General features: G+C 46.2%; 1 protein-coding gene across 1 annotated transcript in view; it reads right to left on the bottom strand.

Moving 5' to 3' along the window:
- The window catches only part of ANO2 (anoctamin 2), a 290,238-nt gene that overhangs the window by 39,088 nt on the left and 229,715 nt on the right, over window positions 1-21,435 (bottom strand). Inside the window, exons 17-20 of the mRNA XM_084811922.1 lie at window positions 18,658-18,769; window positions 17,462-17,519; window positions 13,482-13,582; window positions 261-409 (exon numbers count right to left, since the gene is read on the bottom strand). Coding sequence (XP_084668048.1) covers window positions 261-409; window positions 13,482-13,582; window positions 17,462-17,519; window positions 18,658-18,769 — 420 coding nt within the window. The remainder of the gene's footprint in view (window positions 1-260; window positions 410-13,481; window positions 13,583-17,461; window positions 17,520-18,657; window positions 18,770-21,435) is intronic.

Below are 21,435 nucleotides of genomic sequence, written 5' to 3'. Positions count from 1 at the left end.
TTAGCTTCACAAGACACACAAAACCAAGTTGCTGAAATAAAACAAGTCACATCATGCTTTAACCTTTAACCTGCTTGGTTCACCGATCATTACAAGTATACCCGTTCATCAGTAGTGATTTTAGGAGATCTGGCATTTGTGTTTAGATAGTTAAGGACAAGGCCAAAGCTAGCATGCTCTACAAAGGTGGCACAAATGGCTTTTGAGAAAAAATGTCGCTTTGGTACTAGCAGAGGAAAAGCAATATTCAAAGACCGTACTCATTTCCATATATTCTGGAGTCAGGCCAGTGAAAGGTTCCAAAACATAGTCCAGTTCCCATTGCTGAGGCTGCTTGGATGGGTCAGAATCATTTTCCTTTATCTCAGGCCTCTCATCCTTTAGCTTCCGGAACAATTTCTTTAATTTGCTGGGGAATTAAAAGAATAGGCAATTAATTTAATTAAAACAAAAAATATTATTTTTAAGTACTTGTTATCACTACAGAAATTTAACCTGTCTTCATAGCAACACAAGGTTGTATCCAGGATCTCTTTCTGTTGGCAGAAGGGATCTGCTCATGCGAGGTGCCTCTGCTCAGTTTTGGGGGATCCCCCATGCACAGCCCATTCAGCAGGAGGGGTCGACCCTCTGTGTAGCATTTTCAGGGGGCTGCTGTGGGAAGGGAGTGGGGAAGTCCAGTGGCAGACATCTAAATCTGGATCCAATGCCTTTTTCATATCTACACCAGAGACATATAGTGCTTTAATACTTGGTCCCTCTCCCCAGAAAACGCTGGGAATTGCAAATCTACAAGAGAGGTTAGAGATCTTGTTAGAAAAAGGGGAAGCCATAAGTGGTTGGCGAGACAGTCGCATAGGCATAATCAGAAATAAACATGCTGACACAGTCATGCTCTAATGAGTCAGCTAACAGCTCAGTCAGTTGACATGTCTTGTGGCTAACGGAAAATTGTGAAGGGGGGGGTATAAAAGACTTGTGCATGCTTAGCTCGGGGTCCAGACTGCTCTGCACCCGTTTTGCAAAACAACTAATAAGATAGTGTTGGATCCACTGCTGCCTGCCTGGCATCCTTTCTTTCAACCAGAAGCAAGAACTTTTGTCTAACAATCTCACACAGAGACTTTTCAGCAGCCTTGCTAAATGACTGGGAAAACAGCTTAAAAGGAAAGTACTACTTATTATTTTTGTCTTTAATCAACTGATTCCATGGCCTTGCCCCACCCAATTGTGTAAAAGTCTCATAATCACAATACAATAAAATGAAGACAACCTATCTCTATCTATCTATCTATCTATCTATCTATCTATCTATCTATCTATCTATCCATCCATCCATCCATCTATCTATCTCATATTTATGCAACAAACATAAATGTGTATTATTTTTTCCAAGAAGCTCAGGGTTCACTGGGATCATCCCATTTTATCCTCACAACCACCCTGTGACATGGGTTAAGCTGAGAAGACAATAAGAGGCCCTGGGCAAACCAGGGAGCTTCATGGTCCATTAGGGATTTGAGTTTGCACTCACTCCACACCATTCCTCCATTGGCTGTACTGATAAGATCTTATTATCTATTTCACTGACTAAAATAAGTAATACAAATGATCATAAAAGAAACTTAGGAGTTTCAGAACCAAGTATTCTCTAGTAACGATACCAGAGATACCAGGATCAAGACATATATTAAAATATGTTCAAGAAATATAACACACACACACGTATACAGACATAGGCCCCATCTACATAGGGCTTTTACTCCGGTGCACCAGTACTGCACCCCCCAAGTTGATCATGTCAGATGATGCACATCACCCTCCGTAGTTAGCCCAGCATTTCTTGCCCTAAATCCAGGTTGTTTCAATCTCATTTTGTGTCGGATTTTCCTGTCACAGCAGCTTCAGTGCTGTTTGGGAGTCCGTGTGACCTCAGCTGGCTTCGGCGCAGGCTGGTGGGAGCGGCACTGATTGGCGGAAGGGAAGGTTGCGTGGGGCGTGGGCGTGGGGAATGCACAGGGGTAAACATGTCTACCCAGAAGCAAGCCATTGCCTTCAATCCCACTTTGCCGAGTACAGGAGCAGCCCTGCTGCTTTGAGAGTACGCTGCTGCAAATGTGGGCTCAGTCACTGCCTCTCACTAGGGATGGCGGAGAATTTCTCCCCGAAACTTCGGGGGGCCGAGCGCCAACATGTTCGGCCCCCCGAACAAGTTTCGGGGAGAAATTCTCCACACCCCCGCGCACCCTGCACCCCCCCCGGGACGGGACTTACCTTTCCCGAATGTCCCTCCCAGCGGCGGGTCCGGCCGGCAGTTCGTCGGGTCTTCGTCCGGGGCGGGAGCGGCAGCCGGTCTTTCGACCGGCTGCCGCTGCCGCCATTCCAATAAAAGAAAAAAAAAACGCCCCCGTGATAGGCTACGTGACGATTAACGTAGCCTATCACGGCTAGATTTGCAAAGTCAGCTGTGATAGGCTACGTAAATCGTCACGTAGCCTATCACGGGTGACTTAAAAAAAAAAAAAAGTGTGTACGGATAATGGCGGCCCCCATAGGGAGCCGCCATTCCCGTTCCTTATTTGGTCGCTGTAGTCTACGTAAAGATTACGTAGACTACGGCGACCAAATAAGGAATGCGAATGGCGGCTCCCTATGGGGGCCGCCATTTGCGTACACGCTTTTTTTGGTTTTTTTAAGTCACCCGTGATAGGCTACGTGACGATTTACGTAGCCTATCATGGCTGACTTTGCAGATCTAGCCGTGATAGGCTACGTTAATCGTCACGTAGCCTATCACGGGGGCGTTTTTTTTTTTTTTAACTTTTAATTTCGCGGCCGGGCGAGGCGAGGCGCCTCCTCCCCAGCCTGAATTTCGGCCGGGCGAGGTGGGAAGCCTCCCCCCGGCCTGAATTTTGGCCGGGCGAGGCGGGAAGCCTCCCTCCCCGGCCTGAACTTCGGGGGGAGAGCAGCGAAGCGCCTCCCCCCCACCGCGAAAAGCTGCGAGACCAGGGAAGTGACTTTCGTGCACCCCTACCTCTCACTTTAAATGTTGATGGCGCTTGGGAGCGGGGAGGGGAGCCAGCCCTGCTGCTTGGGACTGCAGCTACAAGGAGCTCAGCTGGGAAGCGGTGGGCGCCTGTTGATTCAAAGCTGTATATAAGAAAGGGGGGATGCCAGGGCGGACGATTTTCATGAACGTGTACTCAGAAGCACTTCATGGAGCCTGTGGGGGCGGGGGGGCCCTGTGGATTGGGCAGTCAATATGCATCAAAGACAGTGCGCCTGTCGCTCTCCCTCCTCGCCAGCTCCACGCTCTCTGGTCTCAGCGGCTCTTGCACTCCTGCACATTCTGCTCTGTCCCTGGGCGGCGGCAGCTGCCTGCTCGCCTCACAAGTGCATGCGTGCAGCTGGGGGGGGGGGCGTCACGAATGCCTACTCGTGAGCAAGTCCTCCACTGCACTTTGTTGAACACGGAGGGAGGGGGAGCCAGCCTCCGCTCATCAGCTGCCCCGCCCCTACACAACGGCCGGCAGTCATTTCCCCTTGTGGCGGACTCGCCCCCGCCTGAGGCGCTCCAGTGCACCGCAGACGCGGGGGAATACAGCACTGCGTGCACCGTGGAAAGAACGAATTCGCCTCTGTGAAGGTGCGGATTTTGCCCAGATCGCTTCACAAAGCGTTTCCGTTTAGACGGGCCCATAGTCACACAACTGTATAAACACGTTTGTGTGAATAGGTGAAAATCCAGGTTAATCCTGTGCTGCCAGGAGCTTAACAAAGGGCTGCCAGAAACTTTCCCCCCACAGCCTGCAATAAACCCTTGAATGTGAAGTATGCACGCTACACAAGGGAGATTATGAAGGAGTGAAGGATCTATTTGTTAGCTTCCTGTTTAAACAAAAAGTTTTATCTTTCAAATCTAGCCGAAAGAGGGACTAATCACAGGTATTTGTAAGTAAATACAAATAAGTGAAACTTCATGAAAAGTCCTGGAGTGTGGGTAACTTGGCTGAATGTTCTTAGTTTTGTTAAGAATGGAAATAGAGAGGTGCTTCAACAAATACATCTTCGTCAAGGTTAATTATTCTATATATTCTTCTATTCCTACAAGATGCTCTTCCAGAGTTCAAGTTTTGAAAAAAGTCTCTCTCAGGTCGAATGCTTGACTGGGATCACCTCTGAAGAAGATGTATTTGTCAATGTGCATTGGTCACTTCCAGGCAGTTTAATGAATTTGCCATTACCAGCCAGAGGTTCACCTCTCATTTTTTGTTTCTTGGCCATTACTGGTGCGGCCCTCCTTTCCATTTGATTCATATGATCCCCCTGTGATCAGACCCCTTGAAGTAACTGTAAGGAGAGCTTGTTTAGGTCAATACTAGGGATGCATGAATTACTTACCTGCCGTTCTGGCAGGGGGGAGTCCGTGGGCGGGGGAAGTGATCCGTCCCTCCCCCTGGAATCCTCGCCGGCCAGCTCTGCTCCACTGCGATTCCATGGAGCTGCTGGCTGGCTCCAAAGCCCCAGCAATACGGCTGCCATTGCCATATCGCTGGCTGGACTGACGTATTGCGGACGCAAATGGCGTCTGGCATAGCGGACGCCATTTGCATCCCTGCTCTTTGACGTGATAGACTATGTAAATCTTTATGTAGCCTATCACGCGAAGGAACAGGGATGCAAATACGCCATTTGAGTCCCTGTTTTTTCACGCAATAGGCTACGTAAAGATTTACGTAGCCTATCACGTCAAAGAGCAGGGACGCAAATGGCATAGCAGATGCCATTTGCGTCTGCAGTCCATCAGTCCAGCCAGCGATACAGCAATGGCGGCTGTATCGCTGGGGCTTCGGAGCCAGTGGCAGGCAGGATCCAGCCGGCAAGGACTTCGCGGGGAGGTGGAGGTAAGAGATCCAAACCTCCATGGACTTCGGGGGGGGGGCAGATTCAATAGAATCCGGCCTCATTGGGGTCCATGGAGGATTTCTCTGACATCCCTAGTCAATACTGTGCAGACCTAGAAGGAGTTGATTAACAAACAGCCCCAGTGGGTACATTCTAAAGATGGTAGGATGCATAAGCAAGCCTTGGGCTTGCACTTACTCTCCCGCTGTATATTTTGTGTGAATCAAGGCCTAGTTAGATATATGCATGTAGGCCTCAGTTCATGCCAACAGAAAATCTACACACTACACTTATCACAGAGTTAGCTTAGTTATCATATGCAATATAGGCAGGCTGCTTACCTGTAACTGTAGTTCTTCAAGTGGTCATCTGTGCATTGACACATATGGGCTCTGTGCCTGCACGGAACCTCAATTTGGGAAACTTCTATAGCTGAGCATTTTTTTTTGGTGGGAACCCTCCCCCACTGTCCTACTGCACACGTCCCAGCAGGTTCCCGCCTGGCTCCTCAGTTCCCTGAGACCAACTAACTGGCCTCGAAAACCAAAGAGAATAACATACTGAAATGGGGACGGGGGTGGAGGTGCATGAATGCACAGATGACCACTCAAAGAAGTACAGTTACAGGTAAGCAACCTGTCTTTCTTCTTTGTGGTCTCTGTGCATCACACATACGGGTGATTAACAAGTTGACTTATCAGAGGGAGAGAGGTGTCCGCACGATGTCCTGTTGAAGTACTGAAGACAGAACCGCATGGCCAGAGTTGCAGTCCTCTCTTGCTCAAACATCAAGTCTATAATGAGAAATAGAGGTTGACGGTTTCAACCAAGCTGCTTTGCATGACTCTGGGATTGACACTCCTCCCCCGAGAGCCCTCAAAGTCGATACGCCTCGCATGGAGCGAGCCTTAATTGGTCCCGAGAGCTCGAGTTTAGCAGGTTCATTTGCCAGCTTGATGGTGTGCACAGTCCAAGAGGCAAATCTTTGTGATGACACAGGAAACCCTTTCTTGGATCCCCCATAACAAACGAATAGCCACTGTGGCTTACTGTCCTGGCTTTATAGAATGCCAGTGCTCAGTGAACATCCAGGGTATGCAACACTGTCTCCAATGGTGAAGCTAGAGATGAAAAAAGAAAAGTTGGTAGTACAACGTCTTGGTTGAGGTGGAAATAGGATACCATCTTCAGTAGGAAATTGAAGTCAGGGCAGAGTACTACCTTGTCCTAATGAAACACCAGGTAAGGAGCATCAATTCGAAGGGCGCACAATTCCCTCGATTTCCGTGCTGTAGTGACAGCCACCAGGAATGCAACTTTCCATGAAAGGAGATGAAGATCGGTCTTTGCCATCAGCACAAACGGTTTCGAAGCCAGAGCTTTCAGAATGACCGATAAACGTCATTGAATATAGGTTTGTGATAAGCTGATGTGGCCAATAAATAGACCTGGAGTGATGCGAGTTTGAGTCCCTTTTGGAACACTGAATGGAAAAAGGAAAGTATGCCATCCAAAGAGTCCAACATCAAAACAAATTTATTAGACAAACCAAACTTAATGAAAGTCTTCCATTTGTTTGCATACGCGTTCCTTGTGGTCAGCTTATGTGCAGCTTGCAGCACTGTTTGAATGTCAGCAGAGAATTGATTCCTCATTGATGAATTCTCCATGCCATGAGCGTCCCTAGCTCTGGATGTCAGATGTCAGATGTGACCTCGATTCCTCATTAACAGTGTCGGTATCAACGGGAGACGTATGAAGTTCCTGTTCACTAGATTGAAGAGAGGGGCAACCATGGGTCCAGTTGCCCTTCATGGGATGAAAAGTAAGTGCAACTGAATGGATCTGCTAGGAGATTATCCTTGCTGCTATATGTAGGGCTGTATGAACGATCCTTTCAGAATGGCCCAGTTGAAGGTCTTGACAGTTCTGGTAACAAGACGATAGGAATGTGTCACCCCTTGTTTGCTGAGATGCCACAGTACTGTGGTGTTGTGTCTGAGGAACTGAACATAGGGATGGGCGGGTGCCCCCCCATCCAGGTTCTCCAGGCATCTGCCCAGCCCCTGCCCCTGCTTGCATGCTCCTGGACCTGCACTCGAGCTCCCTGCTGCTTGACAAGCTGCCCGCATTCACCTGGGTGACCTTGTCGAGCTCTGTGATCACCATGGGCGGGGGAGGGGATTGTGAAAATGCATGTATTTGTGTCTATGCAAACTGGAGCCATTAATTGTCCATGTAGACACAGTTACAGGCATTTGCTTGCCTGTAATCTTGCATATATGGGCCATTCATGGCCCCATTTTGCATACATGCTGATATGCGCATTTTTGCAAATGTGCATATTCACGTATATGCAAATATGTGCATTTGTAAAAATGTGCACATTCATGTATATGCAAAATGGGGCCATGAACAGCCCCAAGGAAATGCCTGCAATCTTGCATGTATGGGCGATTCACGGCCCCATTTTGCATATATGCAAATATGCGCCTGTAACCTTGTCTTACTGTTCCATCTGCCTTGGATCTGTAGAGGGTCACAATGTGCTCCCAAACCTAGGAGCAAAGTATCAGTCACTAGCATCTGAGAAGTTGTGGGTGAACAAATGGCACGCCCCCAAGCAAGTTGCGCACTACCACGAAAGAGTAGATGCAATTTTGTCTGGTATTCTCAAACTCATCTAGTGAGGATTGGCAGAACTGGGAAAAATCCTTAGGAACCAATTTTGTAAGCGTTGCATTTGAAGCCTCACTCAAGCTACCACTGAGACTATAGCCGAGCCGACATAAAACCCAAGAGACACTGGATGTGAAAGGCTGTTGTCCTGCGGTGCCAAAAAAGTTTGCCAACATGGGAAGAGACATAGCCGAATCCCAAGGAAGGTAGGCCCGAGCAGAGATCCCATTCCAACTCCAACAAATGCTATTACCCGAGTCGGTTCCAATTTGGACTTCTTTTCAATGTACAGACCTAGTGCATTGAGAAGATTTCGAACAGCCAGTAGTGCTCAGATGAGATGATCCCGGGATGATGCTACTATTAACCAATCATCCAAATAAGGGTAGACGTAAATGCTTTGAGTTCTGAGATGTGCACACAGATGCACTTTGTAAAAACCCTCACTGCAGTTGCCAAGCCGAATAGCAGAACGCTGAATTGAAACATGTCAGCTCTGATGACGAACCTGAGGTACTTCTTGTACAAGGCACTGATGGCAATGTACAAATAGGCATCCCGGAGGTCTTTACTGCAAACTGTACCCCTTGACAAAGGTGTGGCAGAATCATAGCTAGTGTGGTCATTCAAAACTTCCTTACTCTGATGAACTTGTACAGAACTCTGTGCGCCAATATCAGTTGAAGTCCTCCATCTCTTTTTGGTACCATAAAATAGCGGGAGGAAAAAAAAATATTGCTCAGTATGGGAGGATGCATTTTATGGTGCCATTCTTCAACAGTGACTCTGTTTCCACCCTTAAAACTTCTGACAGGGTAGTCACCCATATGGTACCAACAGGAGGGAAGATTTCAAAATCTATGCTATAGCCATGTTGGATAATGGCCATGTCGGGAGTGCCCTAGCTGCCTCTTGCCGTCCCCACCAATAGCCAACTCAGGACACAGACGACGAGGATTCTTTCTGAGACTTTATTCCATTATGACTCTTTTAGATACTACTCACTAGTGCCAAAGCAAGGAACAGCACTGGGGAAAGATAGCAGAGTAGCCTAAGCTCCAGGTAAGGCAGCTGGTCCCCGTTTGAAGGAGAATCACGGGAAGACCCTGAACTTATGGACTAGGGAGAGATCCTCCCTCTTTCCTTTGGGTCCTCAGGACGCGACCGTTGCTTGCGTGCCAAACGAGCGCTATGCCTCCTTTCCACGCCCTCCATCTGTCGTCGCTCCCTGCGTCTGCGCCGAGCATCCAGCAAGCCCCCCTCCAGCGCTCTCTCGCTGCCAGGGTCACTATCTATCCCAGGAATGCTGGCAGGAGGAATCTCTGCCAGCTGCTGTGCCTGTGAGAGATGAGCGAGCTCCTCTCCCACGGATTGCTGTTCCTCCTCAGAATCAGAACTGCTCTGGGGCTCTGTGGGCTCAGTTTCCACCCTGACAGGCCAGGACCCAGAGTCTAATGTTATAAATGTCCAATTTGGAAAGAAACAAGATAGAAGGGACCTGTACAGCAGAGGGCTGCTGGAAAGTCAAAGAGTCGAATCAAAGCCTCCACTTGGAAGAGTTGTTAGTCTTTGTGCAGGATTGGTGGAAACGGCTAGAAAGTTGTTGCTTTCACTGGGGCTGCTGCTGATGAAAACGGTCTGAGCACTGGCTAGATGGACAGAAGGGCTGTTGCTGGAACAAGTGTCTGGTCTTGCGTGATGGGGGCGGTTGTTGCCGTTGCAGCCCCATCTTCTTCGCAGTCGTTTTGGCTTTTTGTGTGTCATCCACGGCTCCGTCTGCCTTTGCGCTGGAAAGACCGTCACCATCTTCGGCATGGTGGTCCTTCAATACGAAACCGTGCTTCAGGAGTTAAGCCTGCTGAGCGGAGCCACACATGCCTGCTGAGAGCCACGGTCCTCACCACGGCGTCGGCCTCACAGTCTGCCTGGTGTGGTGTAGTACTGATTCGTTGCCTAGGCGATTTCATTTCTTCAGCCTGGAACAGGCGAGCAAGTTCCCTGTGGTCCTCAGGTAGGTTGTCACACAGGGAACTGATCTTTTCCCACAGGAATAACTGCTATTGGGACACTGTGGCTTGATAGACTCTCAATGTCCCAGCGCCGCTGAAAAGTAGATCCTCTGACCCAGAAGGTCTAATCGGTGTCCCTCCTTATGTGCAGGCAAGGCATGGATTTTCTCAATAATAGAATTGGACGAGAGTGAACGAACAAAAAACCTGTGTCTTTCTCTTGTACCCTATAGAGGGATTCTAAGCATTTCCATGTGGGTGTCATTGAAGAAGGCACCTTCCAAGACTGCTTAACAGTCTGGAGTAGTGTTGGCAGAAAATAGCCACTGCTGCTGATGTTTCGGTATATACTACATCAAAGACCGGATCCTTGAGCGGCCCTTCTCCGTGAGCCCCTGCCAAAGGAAGTGAGGCGGGTGGCTACTAGGAGGAGGGCTTTTTCTGCTGTGGCACCCCGGCTCTGGAATGAGCTCCCTAGCGAGGTTCGCCTGGCATCTACATTGTATTCCTTTCGGCGCCAGGTGAAGACCTTTTTATTTTCTCAGGCATTTTAGCATTTTAGCTTTCTAAATTTTTATCTTTGCTGTTTTAAATCTGTATTTTAAACTCCTGCACTGCTGCTAGGTTTTATTGTGGTTGTATTGTTATATTGTGGTTTTAATGTTCTATATATTTTAAATTGTTTTATTGTGTGTTGTTTGGTTTTAATTTTTGTGAACCGCCCAGAGAGCTTCGGCTATTGGGCGGTATAGAAATGAAATAAATAAATAAACAAACAAATAAAGATTCCGAAGGCCTGCTGTGTCTTGATCTCGAGTGATTACACCATCCTTGAAATCTGGTCTGTAAATTGGAATGAATCTTCCAATGGAGACGCTCCTGTATCATTCCTGTGAGCCAACAGTGTCTTCCAGAGATGAGATGGAAGGTGGAATTGACGAAAACGATGTAGAGTCTGATTGGTAATCCTCTACCAACTGTGGAGAAGCAACTTGGTCATGTCCTGACTCATCTGTGCACCAATCTGTACCAAAGACGGTGTTAATGGAAGGGGACAGCTCACTGGTGGACCAGTACTAACAGCATGATGTTGAGTTGCTGGAATCCAAGCCAGGGAAGATGTAGTTCTCAAATGAAGCAGATCTTGGGGGAAGTTGCCCCCAAATATTGGGCTCCATCAAAATAGGCTTCCCAATCCTCCAAAGCCTGCCAATCATCATATTGATAGATAAGAGGCTCACGGAGAGAGGGACCAGTTGGAATATCTGTCCCATTCACGCATAGGTGATCTAGATTTCACCTGAAATTCCCTGTCATACCACTCCTGCCTATGCAGCCCTGACTGTTCAGACCAAAATGACTCTGGTGAAAAATCCCAGTGTTGGCAGTCAGTGTGCTCTAAAGTTGGATGCACTTGGGAGTGCCTCTGCAGGCGATTAACCACCCTTGGTGATGGAAGATCCTTTATCTCTTCCTCAGAAGTTGATGCCATTTGTGTCAGGACCGACATCGGTACCCATGGAGCTCTTGGTATGGGACCATCAAGCTTCAGTGGCAGTGGCAGAATTTCAGCCTGCACAGACTGATGTGGCCTTTTAGGCTCAGAGTCATGTTTATCTGCGGTCTTCTTCCTCTTTATTTGAGCCTCCAGGGATGGCTTTGAAGAACTAGCCTTTTTAGAAAGCTTTTTTAGTAGTGGAAGTAGTTAAGGAACATCCCAAAGTAGGCGGATCAGACCGCCCTGTGGTTAGAATTGGAGACTGAGGATGGACTGGAGAGGAAGGTTGCATTTCCGTTGGAGTAGCTGAGGCACATGGCCGAGTTGCTGGAGGCTTTTTAGAATCCACAGCCTCTAAAGCTGTTCTCCAAAGTACTGCCTTTAGACAGTCGGAGCGATTATGCCTAGCTTGTTTCACAAAACTCATACAGTGGGGACTGGTCTGTACAACATGAGCTTCCCCAAGGCAGACTAAAGAAAGCAAATGGCCATCAGTGGGGGATAGTTTGCTACCACACTGCATGCGTTTGCACAGCAGAGCCTTTGCTGCCATACATGCCCCACGGCAATCAGAGATCGCAAGACAGAGAAACAATGAAAACCCTAACTACGTTAATAACTTCTAAAAGAAGAAGAAGGCAAAAACAACAGAAGAATAAGAGAAAGTGAAGAAAAATCCCTAAACTACTTCAGCACAAACAAGCCAGGGAATCTCAAAGACAGCGACGTTCCTGAAGAGGCAGCCAGTTAGGTGGTCGAAAAGGGACTGAGGACGCAGGTGGGAACATGCTGTGTCATGCGCAGTAGGATGATGGAGGAGGGCTCCCGCCGAAACAATCCTCAGCTATAGAAGTTTCCCAAATCGAGGCTCTGTGCAGGCACAGAGCCCATACGTGAGATGCCCAGAGACCACGAAGAAGAATACGCTGTTTGTGTAATATATCTAGCATAGTCTTTTAATGGTAGCAACTAAGAAATTTGCCTTGAAATTTCTAGGGTCAAGCAAAAATCGCCTCTTGAAACACCCCACTATATTTGTGTGCAGTGAAAGGGGCAGGGGGTCAACTTCAGAGGCCCTCCTCCGGGTGGCCCTGCTAGGCGGCTGTTTACATGAGAGAGGGCCTTCTCAGTAGTGGCACCCCATGTGTGGAATAAACTCCCCGTAGAGGTTGCCTGGAATCTACGTTGTTATCTTTTGGGCAGCAGGCAATGACCTTTCTTTTCTCTAAGGCATTTTAGAGGCCTGGTTCTAGGTTGTTATGATTGTTTTATTGATTCCTGTGCTGCTTATTGTTTTGCATTATATTCTATTTTATTCTTTTAAATATTTGTATTGTATTTATAATTTTAACTGTATTTTAAAATGACATTTTAGTTTTTTAACTGGTTGCAATCCTGCCCAGAGAACATTACTAGGAATGTACTAAATAAATAATTAAATTTGCCAAGTATTATCCAAGGAGAATGAAATGCTCTAACAGCTTCAGGTGGAGGGGCTCACCATTAGAAATGGCAGTGGCACAACTTCTTTTTCCTCTTACGGGTGGTTGGGGTTTTTTTTGCTGCTGCTGCTGCTGCTGTTGATATAGGTAACAACAACAGGAGTGGTAGAGCTCTTCTGATGACAGCCTGCCTGTCGATTTATATCCCCCAGAATGCCACAGGCATCCAATTGTGGGGCATTGTGAGGAAAAAATGGTAGCCATCACAATAAAAGCCTGAGAGTAGTTGGAAAATATTCTGCAAAACTGATCTCTTTTTCAGAAGGACCCTAAAAAATAACATTTTCAGAAAAATTCTCAGAAGATTTTTTTGGGTGAAATTTTGGCTCAGCTCTAGAAATGTCTCTTTAGATAAAACTCCATGATTATTTAAGGATATGCAGAAACCCCCCATGAAAAATTCACTGGTCTTATTGAGACTCTTTTGGCTTCCCTTATGTTTTCTCAGATATTATTGCCCTTGCAAGACCCTCTGAATTTGTCTTGATTTCCAGCCTAAGATAAAATTGGGTGGCAACCCTATTTTGAAGAAAGGCCATGGTTGTGGCCCCTCCAGCCATTCATATTCAGTGATGTTCTGAAATCCTTTCTAAAATGTCTCCCAATAATGCAACAAACACAACTCAAGTTCCCAAAATGGTTACACAATGCTCTTTTTAAAAAAGACATTCAGACAATTTATGTTAATTGGTTTACTCAGGTTTTCTGTAAGAGAAAATAAAAGCCCAGCACTTTAGCACAATCTAATATACTGTCCCCTTACGTTGATTAAATTAGCTCTCAGTCCAGCTCCCCCATATGACCAATGGAAATATTTCCATAGATCTCAACAAACCCAAACCAGCCCGATGACATGTAACGCAAGTGTGATTGTGATTTAATACATACGGGACTCCAATTTCAAAGATATTGTTTTGAATCAGCTGCTTTCCCAGCATTATAATGCTCAGCTGAATACAAAGTTCCATCAGGCAGCCTCCTGGAGCACACTAAAGTGGTAGAGAAAAAACAGCAGATTAATACAATATAGGTAAGGAAACCAACTAGTGGGTGATGCTGCTCCTATTGCTTCTGTAAGCAGCTGCTTTTAGTGACCGGTAGGGGATCGCAAGGGGAGTCCTGCACATTCCCATGCATAGGCAGTGTTCGAGGATGGCTGGGCTTCACAAGAACTATAGCCCCAGTTGTCCCATGACATCACTATGCATGCTGATCCAACAAAAACTGAGGTCTCGCATATACTGGACATCACAGAGGGCTGTTAAGAGGAAGCATGCTCACTCTGCCAGATGCTGGCGATGTAATAAAGACAAGGCCTCATGGGGCACACGATGTGAGCACTTCCTGTAGTGGCTTCTTTTTGGTTGGAAGTCTTTGCTCATATAAACTTTGTTCTTGAAAAATCTGTGATGACAGCAGATGCTCATGCACTTATAAATTGCATCCCTGTGTTATGGGGATTAGAGCCCATACAGCTGCAAAGAGACTTATGCTTCAAGCTTGGAAGGATAAACACTAGGGCTGTGCACCGCTTCGGTCTAAAGCCTGAATAACGAGGTGAAGTGGGCTGATTTGGAGGTGCCTCGTTGTGATTAGAAGCAGATCAGAATACCAATGAGGTGCCCCAAACCAAAGCAGCTCATTGACGAGGTGCCTCGTCCACCTCAGAGATTCGTAGCTCTTCTTATGCCTTCTGAGCAGGCCAGACAGGCTGTCTCCAAAATGTATCAACTTGGGAAAGATCACATGGAGGAGGGGGGGAGGAGGGAGGGAGCTTTGCTGTGAGTCAGCCTCCCTTTGCTCATTGTGAGAGACGTGGTGTTGCTGGAGAGGAGAGGACTAGAAGCTAGAGCAGTGGTGTCCAAAGTGGGGTGCACACACCCTGGGGGGCGTGCAAGACAATCCATTGGGGTGCGCGAGCCGCCTGATAACTGAGCAGCCTCCTACTGTCCTGAGGACCTGCTGTTGTGTGCAGTGATGGTGGTGGCAGCAGCAGCATGGGGCAGGAGCTGAGAGGGAAGCTCCATGGCAAGTCTCTCTCCGCTCCAGTCCTATCTTGCCTCTGCTGCGGAGACCAGGAGCAACTGCGCCAGTCTCTGCCGGGCAGGGCAGAGGAAGCCTTAACCCTTCCCACTCTCCTTTGGCAGAACGAAGCCCAGGAGAAAGCGTGTGCTATGACAGCTATGTTAGTGTCTCCCTACCCTTCTGCAATAGGTTTGACGGTCATTCCTTTTGTTTGTTCATTTAAAAATCCAGACAATTTCCCTGTAGTTGCTTATCTCCACCCGCCCCACAACACACCTTTCCAATTCTCTCTCAACTGTTAGTTTGCCCTTATTTTTTTGATTCTGCCTAGATTCAGACACACACACATACATCTCTCTCTCTCTCTCTCTCTCTCTCTCTCTCTCTCTCTCTCTCTATATATATATCCACATAGATATAGATATACAGTACTTCCCTTTCCTTGCTGTTGGCTCCCATCCACCTCCCCTTCTGAATTCCTGTATTCCTTCCCTTCCCAGTTTTGATCTCTTTTCCCTAAAAATAATATTAAAATTAAAAAAACCCTTTCTCTTCCATTAGGATTATATTTAGTCCCCCCCCACACCTTTGCTTGTAGTTTAGTGTTTGCTTTTCTTTTGCTCGTGTGTGTGTGTGTGTGTGTGTGCTTGTGCTGTGTGGACAAGCAAACAGTGTGTGCCAAAGGAGCACACACAGCCCACATTTCCAAACACAGTGGCCAAAGGGCTACACACATTAACAGCTATTATTTAAATAATATAATACTACACTGTGTGTTGCAAAGCAAGCAAGCCCAATAGGAAGCATCTTTGGGGTCTTGGCGGGGCAGAGGTGGGCGAGGTGCTGCCGTGCCCTCCTGCAGGGTTGCTGTGTTGCTTCCTGCCTCTCTCAGTCCAGCAGACCACTATCATTGCTCTTTGTTCAAGTCAATATGCCCACCTGGCAGGGTTGCTCTTTTTGTTTGCTTCCTGCCTACCAGCCAGTGTTTTCCCAGGCAATTCAGCCAAAGAGACCCTGTGGTTATTGACTATGAATAAGGAAGTAGTATTAGGGGAAAGGGTTTATTTGCACTTCAAAGAAACCTACAGCAGAGGTTAGGGATAGTGACCTTCTCACCGCTTCAACGTCTTTCTTTCTTATCCCTTTATGAACTGTGGTTTGAGTTTCTGAGAACAGCACATTTTACTTGCACCGTGCACAAACAGGAGTGGGCCAAACTGTCTGAGATTTGGCAGGTGGGATGCGCTCCAGGGGGGCTGTGCGTTCCCCAACTTTCATGCACTTCTGTTCAAGCAGTGAAATGTTATAGCTCTTGCTTTGAGAGATTTCCTTGAAAAAATCAAATTTCACCTGGGCCTTGAACAAAAATTACTGGGCTAAATTGTCTGAGATTTGGCAGGTAGACACCCTTCCAGGGGGTTGAGAGTTTCCCAAATGTCATGTATGTATCATGAAAGCTGCTGAAAAAGTTATGGCCATTTGTGTTTTTCCATGCAAATCAGTTTGGATCAGAGTCGAAGGGGATGGGGTCCAAATTGGTCCAAAGCAAAGTGAGGTCACTTTGGAAGGTCCGAAGTGGCATCTGAAGTAAAGTGGGGGGTCTGTGCACAGCCCTAATAAACACCCGGTACCTGATGATCTGACTGCTTTTGCTACATTTGAACATATTTCCTACAGCCATCAATCTGGTATGGAAGCTTATTTAGACATATGGAGTGCTTATATTAATGTATATATTTGAAATAGAAGTGTCAGATCCTTCTCTTCCCCTCTTTTTTTTATTAAAAGTGATGTAAATTATTATTGTGTATACACATTCTTATGATATGTTTTTCTTTCTTTCTTTCTTTCCTTCTTTCTTCTCCCCTCCCTTTGTGCCTCCCCCCTTTTTTGTTTTTGTTTGTTATTGTTATATCTTCATTTTAAAAAATACATCATTAAGTGTGCGATCCCAATGCTTAATTATTAAAAACATACCCAGATTGCATGTCCTGTGGATGTCCTGTGAATTAATCCAGGTTTTTCAGATTACTAAAGGATTGGACTGCAAGGCGGGGGCGGGGGGAGGTGACTAGAGAGTTTTCCATCACTAATAGATGGCAAAAGAAAGAAATAACAAAAGAAAGAGAGGCCCCATATGTTATTTTCCCAGATGAAGGTGAGTATAAACCCCCTTCTCCCCACCCCACAGTCTCCTGCTCTCCTGACTTGGCTGCTGCCTGGGATCTGAGATCATATACTGGACATGTTCAGTTGGACATTTTTGAAAAACAGGGTTAGACATTTCCAATCAATTTATCATGTTGACAAGGAAGACTGTCATACTGCAAGGGCAGAGGTGGATTTCCTTCTGGAATTTGCAACCTCACTCATTTGCAGACTTCAGGAGTTGAGACACTGGGACAGAAAGGAAGGACTCTGCTGTGCTGTGACTTCAGCCTGCAAGACATACTACAGAGGAGGCTACCAGAGGGCTATGAGAGGAGAGGAGAGGAGAGGAGAGGAGAGGAGATGCTTCTAGCGTTGGGGAGATAATTATTTTTTGCTTCATTTGCTGATTTGAAGTAAACCTGTCCGATCAAATTTACAATGCCAGGATAAGCCTACCATAGTGCAGGTGGGGAGGGAAGAAGAGGGAGCCTGTTTCCCTTTTTCGTGAATCTCCTGCTAACCAATTTGATAGAATGATCTGGAATTGTAGCGATGTCTCTAGTATTACCTATCCTTTTTGCTGATAATGAGGTTTAGAAAATATAATGCACTTTTAGGGAGTACAACAGATCTGTTTCAGTATTGGCAGGCCTAAAAATATTCAAAGTAAGAATGTAAATTTAGGCACTTACCTCTTCCATTCGGTAACCAGCAAACACATACACGTAATGGCCAGGTCGACCAACAAACCTAAGAATGATATATACATACAGAGAGGGATTAAATCACTATCAGAAAAATCTGTATCATTTCAATCAAAATTAAAATTCTCTGTTCCTTGAACTGAAGGAAATCGAGATGACGGACATAAAGCTATATGTCTTAATCCAGCTGTCACCACTCATTTCCAGCTGTTGGCACCCTTATTCAGTTCAAGGGGGCTTACTCCCAGGTTGCAGCCTTAGCTAGTTGTAAATATTGTTATATAATAGTTTTATATTAATCTCAAAATCAGAAATATAGTATTTTGATCAAAATGAAATGTGCATACATTTAAGTGATTATTAAAAAGGCAAATGCTTGATGACTGCCTTTTTCCTTGAAAGAGGGCAACTGTGGACTCAGCACAGCAGGCTGTAGAAAACTGCATGTCTGCAGGTAATGTGATCGGCAAGAAATCAGAGTTACGTCTTGAATAGCCTACATCTTTGCTGCTACTATTGGTCACCACCACTTTCTTAAGTAAACTCCAAGGACTACAGTGGAGTTCAGTTCTGGCTACAGTGGAGTTCAGTTCTGGCCCTTGGACAAACATCTACTGTGTCTGTGACTTGGCCCCCTTAACTTATAAAAGGTGGAGTGCTGGCACCGGCTGCCCACTTTTGCAAAGATCCCTGTCCTTCCTCAATGCATTTGGCACAAATGGAAAAGCCCCAGCCTTCACAGGGAACCCAGAGGAACAGCAGTCCCTCAATTTGTGCGGAGCATGAGAAAGCCCCCCTCCCAATCCAGGTCTTTAGCAACATGCAGGAAACCCGGGGGGGGGGGGGAGGAGGACAATACTTCTCGCTTCCCACTGGACCTTTGGAGACAGCAGCAATCTGATTCTCTCTAGTTCAAGAGCAGGGAGCCTGTGGTCCTCCAGATGTTGTTGGACTACAACTCCAATCTTCCCTAAACATTGCCCATACTGGCTGGGGCTGATGGAAGTTGAGTCCAACAACATCTGGAGGGCCACAGGTTCCTCACCTCTAGTTGCTTCCAACTTCCCCATACCCTGGCAGGAAGTAGTGAGAAGTCAGTAAGCAGAGCATATGCCTTATGTATGCTGTTCAAATGCTACAACAGGGATATATTATTATTTGCAAAGGAATTACATTCAACCTACCGTCCTTTAAAAAAGGCCACATAAAAAATTGGTGCATAGGAGTTAACAAATTTCAGCAGGAAAGCCTTTAAAATTAACCTCTCCTCAAAGGCTTTTTCTGTTTTTGGTATCTCTGCCATGAAAAAAACAGAAAAACAGATTACTTGTCAATCACTACTAACTTATGAGGCACACAACAAACCAATCATGACTTTAAACTGGGCCTAGAATTGCACCAGTAACGAGTGCAGCTGGTGTGGAACAGGCATTATATAATCTGACCGCCTCGGCTCGCCCCCGCCAGCACTTGGGTGGCCGCTCTCTGCACCAGCTGAAGTTTCCCCTCGTGGAGCCTCCTCCCTGTTTTTTTCCCCAGAGTCCTCATGTGGCTGACTTATCTCCTCTGGATCACAACAGGGGCAGGCAGCCTCTGGGTGCTGGGGGCACATCAGGCAATTGCAGAAATCATCCTGGGCATGGCAAAGCATAAGTAGCCTGCCCAAAAGACTGAGTACAAGGCAGAGGCGGGTCTGAGCCCCAACACACTCAACAACTCCTTTGAACCCACAGTTTTCAGCACCAACAGAAACCTATCTCACAACAAGCCCAGCTGTCAGTCAGAAAACATACTAATGGTTTCAAAAAGTGGGAGTAGCGGCGCACCTCGGCAAGTGCCACGAAAGGTGTCCAGGCACATTAGTGCCCTCGGCCGCCATGTTGCCTGACTTCGGATTGGAACTTCTTTTCCCTCAGTGGGATCCCGGAATACTGCAACAGTGAGCCTGACTATTCTGGGCTGCCGCCAGTGTACTCTTTCCTGGGCCAGGCACCTGATGGTGAGTGTTCCCTACCACCCAGTCTGGGCAGCATCCACTGTGGTCCAGAATCAGTGTGCTATCTCTGAGTGGTGTTTCAGAATACAGATGTACCAGTAATAGCTAGAGACAGACGAATTTGTCAGTTTTGGTTTCTCTCGGTTTCTCATTTTTCTAATTCTACATTCAGTTCATCTCGACTTCCTTGAATTTCTCCAGTCGTAAGTTTGTTTCATCCTGAACTTTGAGTTGATGTTGTTTTAAAGTTCACATGAAAATTCAAAAGCATTTCTGTGCATATTTCTTCTAATACATGTGGTTTTTGTATCCATTTTTGCCTAATATACATATTTTTGCAAGAAATTTTCCTAGCGCAAAAACTTTTTTTGATGTTATTTCCCCTAATATATGCATTTTATAAACTTTTTTAATTAAAAAAAAATAGAGAACTCCTTTGCAATATTTGGAGAAATGCGAATGTTGAAGGATAACAGAGTTTTGGTTCACATAGTAGTTCAAAAATAAGAAATTGGGTAAATCCACATTAAAATATGAACTGAACAAATTTCTCCACTATCCCTAGTTGTAACCACCATTTGCATCACTTCTGATGTGAATATGATTGGAAAATGGGAGTTACCAGGCAGTCTGATTCTGAAAGGGAAGAAGGAGCTTCTGGAATGGTCTAGCATGGAATCTTGCTCAAAGTATGGCATTCTGACAGGGTACCAGCATGCCCAACAGTAGCAACAATTTTCAGTGGTAAATCTGATTGATCAGCCTTCTGACCATCTCCACCATTCCTCTGACAGGAACATTTAATTCCTCTGAATATCAATGATTACCCTGAGATGCATTATCTTTCAGTTCAGAGTGAGGAAACGTTTGTCTTTATTCACTACAAATCCTTTGTTCTGACACATCCTTGGAGCACTGATGAAAACTGGAGGTTCAGATGAAGATGCTATCCAGATATGGAAACACTGCAGGTGCAAAGCAGCAGTCACAGCTACTAGGACCTTTGTGAATAATCTTGGAGCAGACAAAAGGCTGAATGGCAAGACACAATACTGGAAGGGCTCATCAGCAAAGCTGAAGAGGAGGAACTTCCTGAGAGACATCAGAACATTAACATTGGCTATTCTCAGGGTTTTTTTGACAAGTACAGGAAGACTTCAGCTGTGGTCTTTGAATGTTGGGCCCCAAAACATAAGTGAAGAATTAGGTAGTTTCACCCTATTGAGCAAGTTTTGTCATATCGATATCTGGGTTTACCATTCTCAAAAGTCACTGAAATTAAAGATAGACCAACACCATTTACCCCATCTGTATCTTGGAGAGCAAATGGGAGCTAAGTTAGCTAATTGTGCAACCTGATTCCAAAGACTGGTCCAACAAATCCATCATTACAGCTTTGTTTTGGAGTATTTCTCCACTATGAATTATACTCATTGTAAACAGGTTTTTGGAGAATAGGTCCATAGTGGGTGTTCATGGGGAGGGGCCATAGCTTAGTGTTGGAACACAGGCTTGGCATGCAGAAGGTCCCGGGTTCGATCTCCGGCTTCTCCAGGTAGGGCTGAAAGGGTCCTGCCTGAAACCCCGGGGAGCCGCTGCCGGTCAGCGTCGACAATGCTGGTCTGGATGGAGCAATGGTCTTCAGGATAAGGCAGCTTCCGATGTTCCCATGTGTCACCATTCAATGTGGCCTCTGTGCTATTTCACATGAGAGCTCCCTGGTATACAAGGTTCAAATTCAGATTTGACTGTGAGAGCTATCTGAAGCATATCTACAACTCTGCCCTTAGAAGTGTCTTCACCAGACTCAGGATGCAACAGATATCAACCAACCACTGTCTTAGACGGATGTTTTAACCCAGTATCTCATAGCTGTAGATTATGCCCGTGTGACAGTGGGTCAGTAGAGGACTTCCCTCACTATTTGTTTTGTTGTCCTATTTCCTTCACAGCTCAATGTTTTTAG

Source organism: Heloderma suspectum, chromosome 7 (genome assembly GCF_057233095.1).
Source record: "Heloderma suspectum isolate Gila_16-S chromosome 7, 16-S_ref, whole genome shotgun sequence".
NCBI classification, from domain to species: domain Eukaryota; kingdom Metazoa; phylum Chordata; class Lepidosauria; order Squamata; family Helodermatidae; genus Heloderma; species Heloderma suspectum.
The sequence above is the reverse complement of the archived record's forward strand: the minus strand, read 5'-3'. Positions and strand labels throughout refer to the sequence as shown.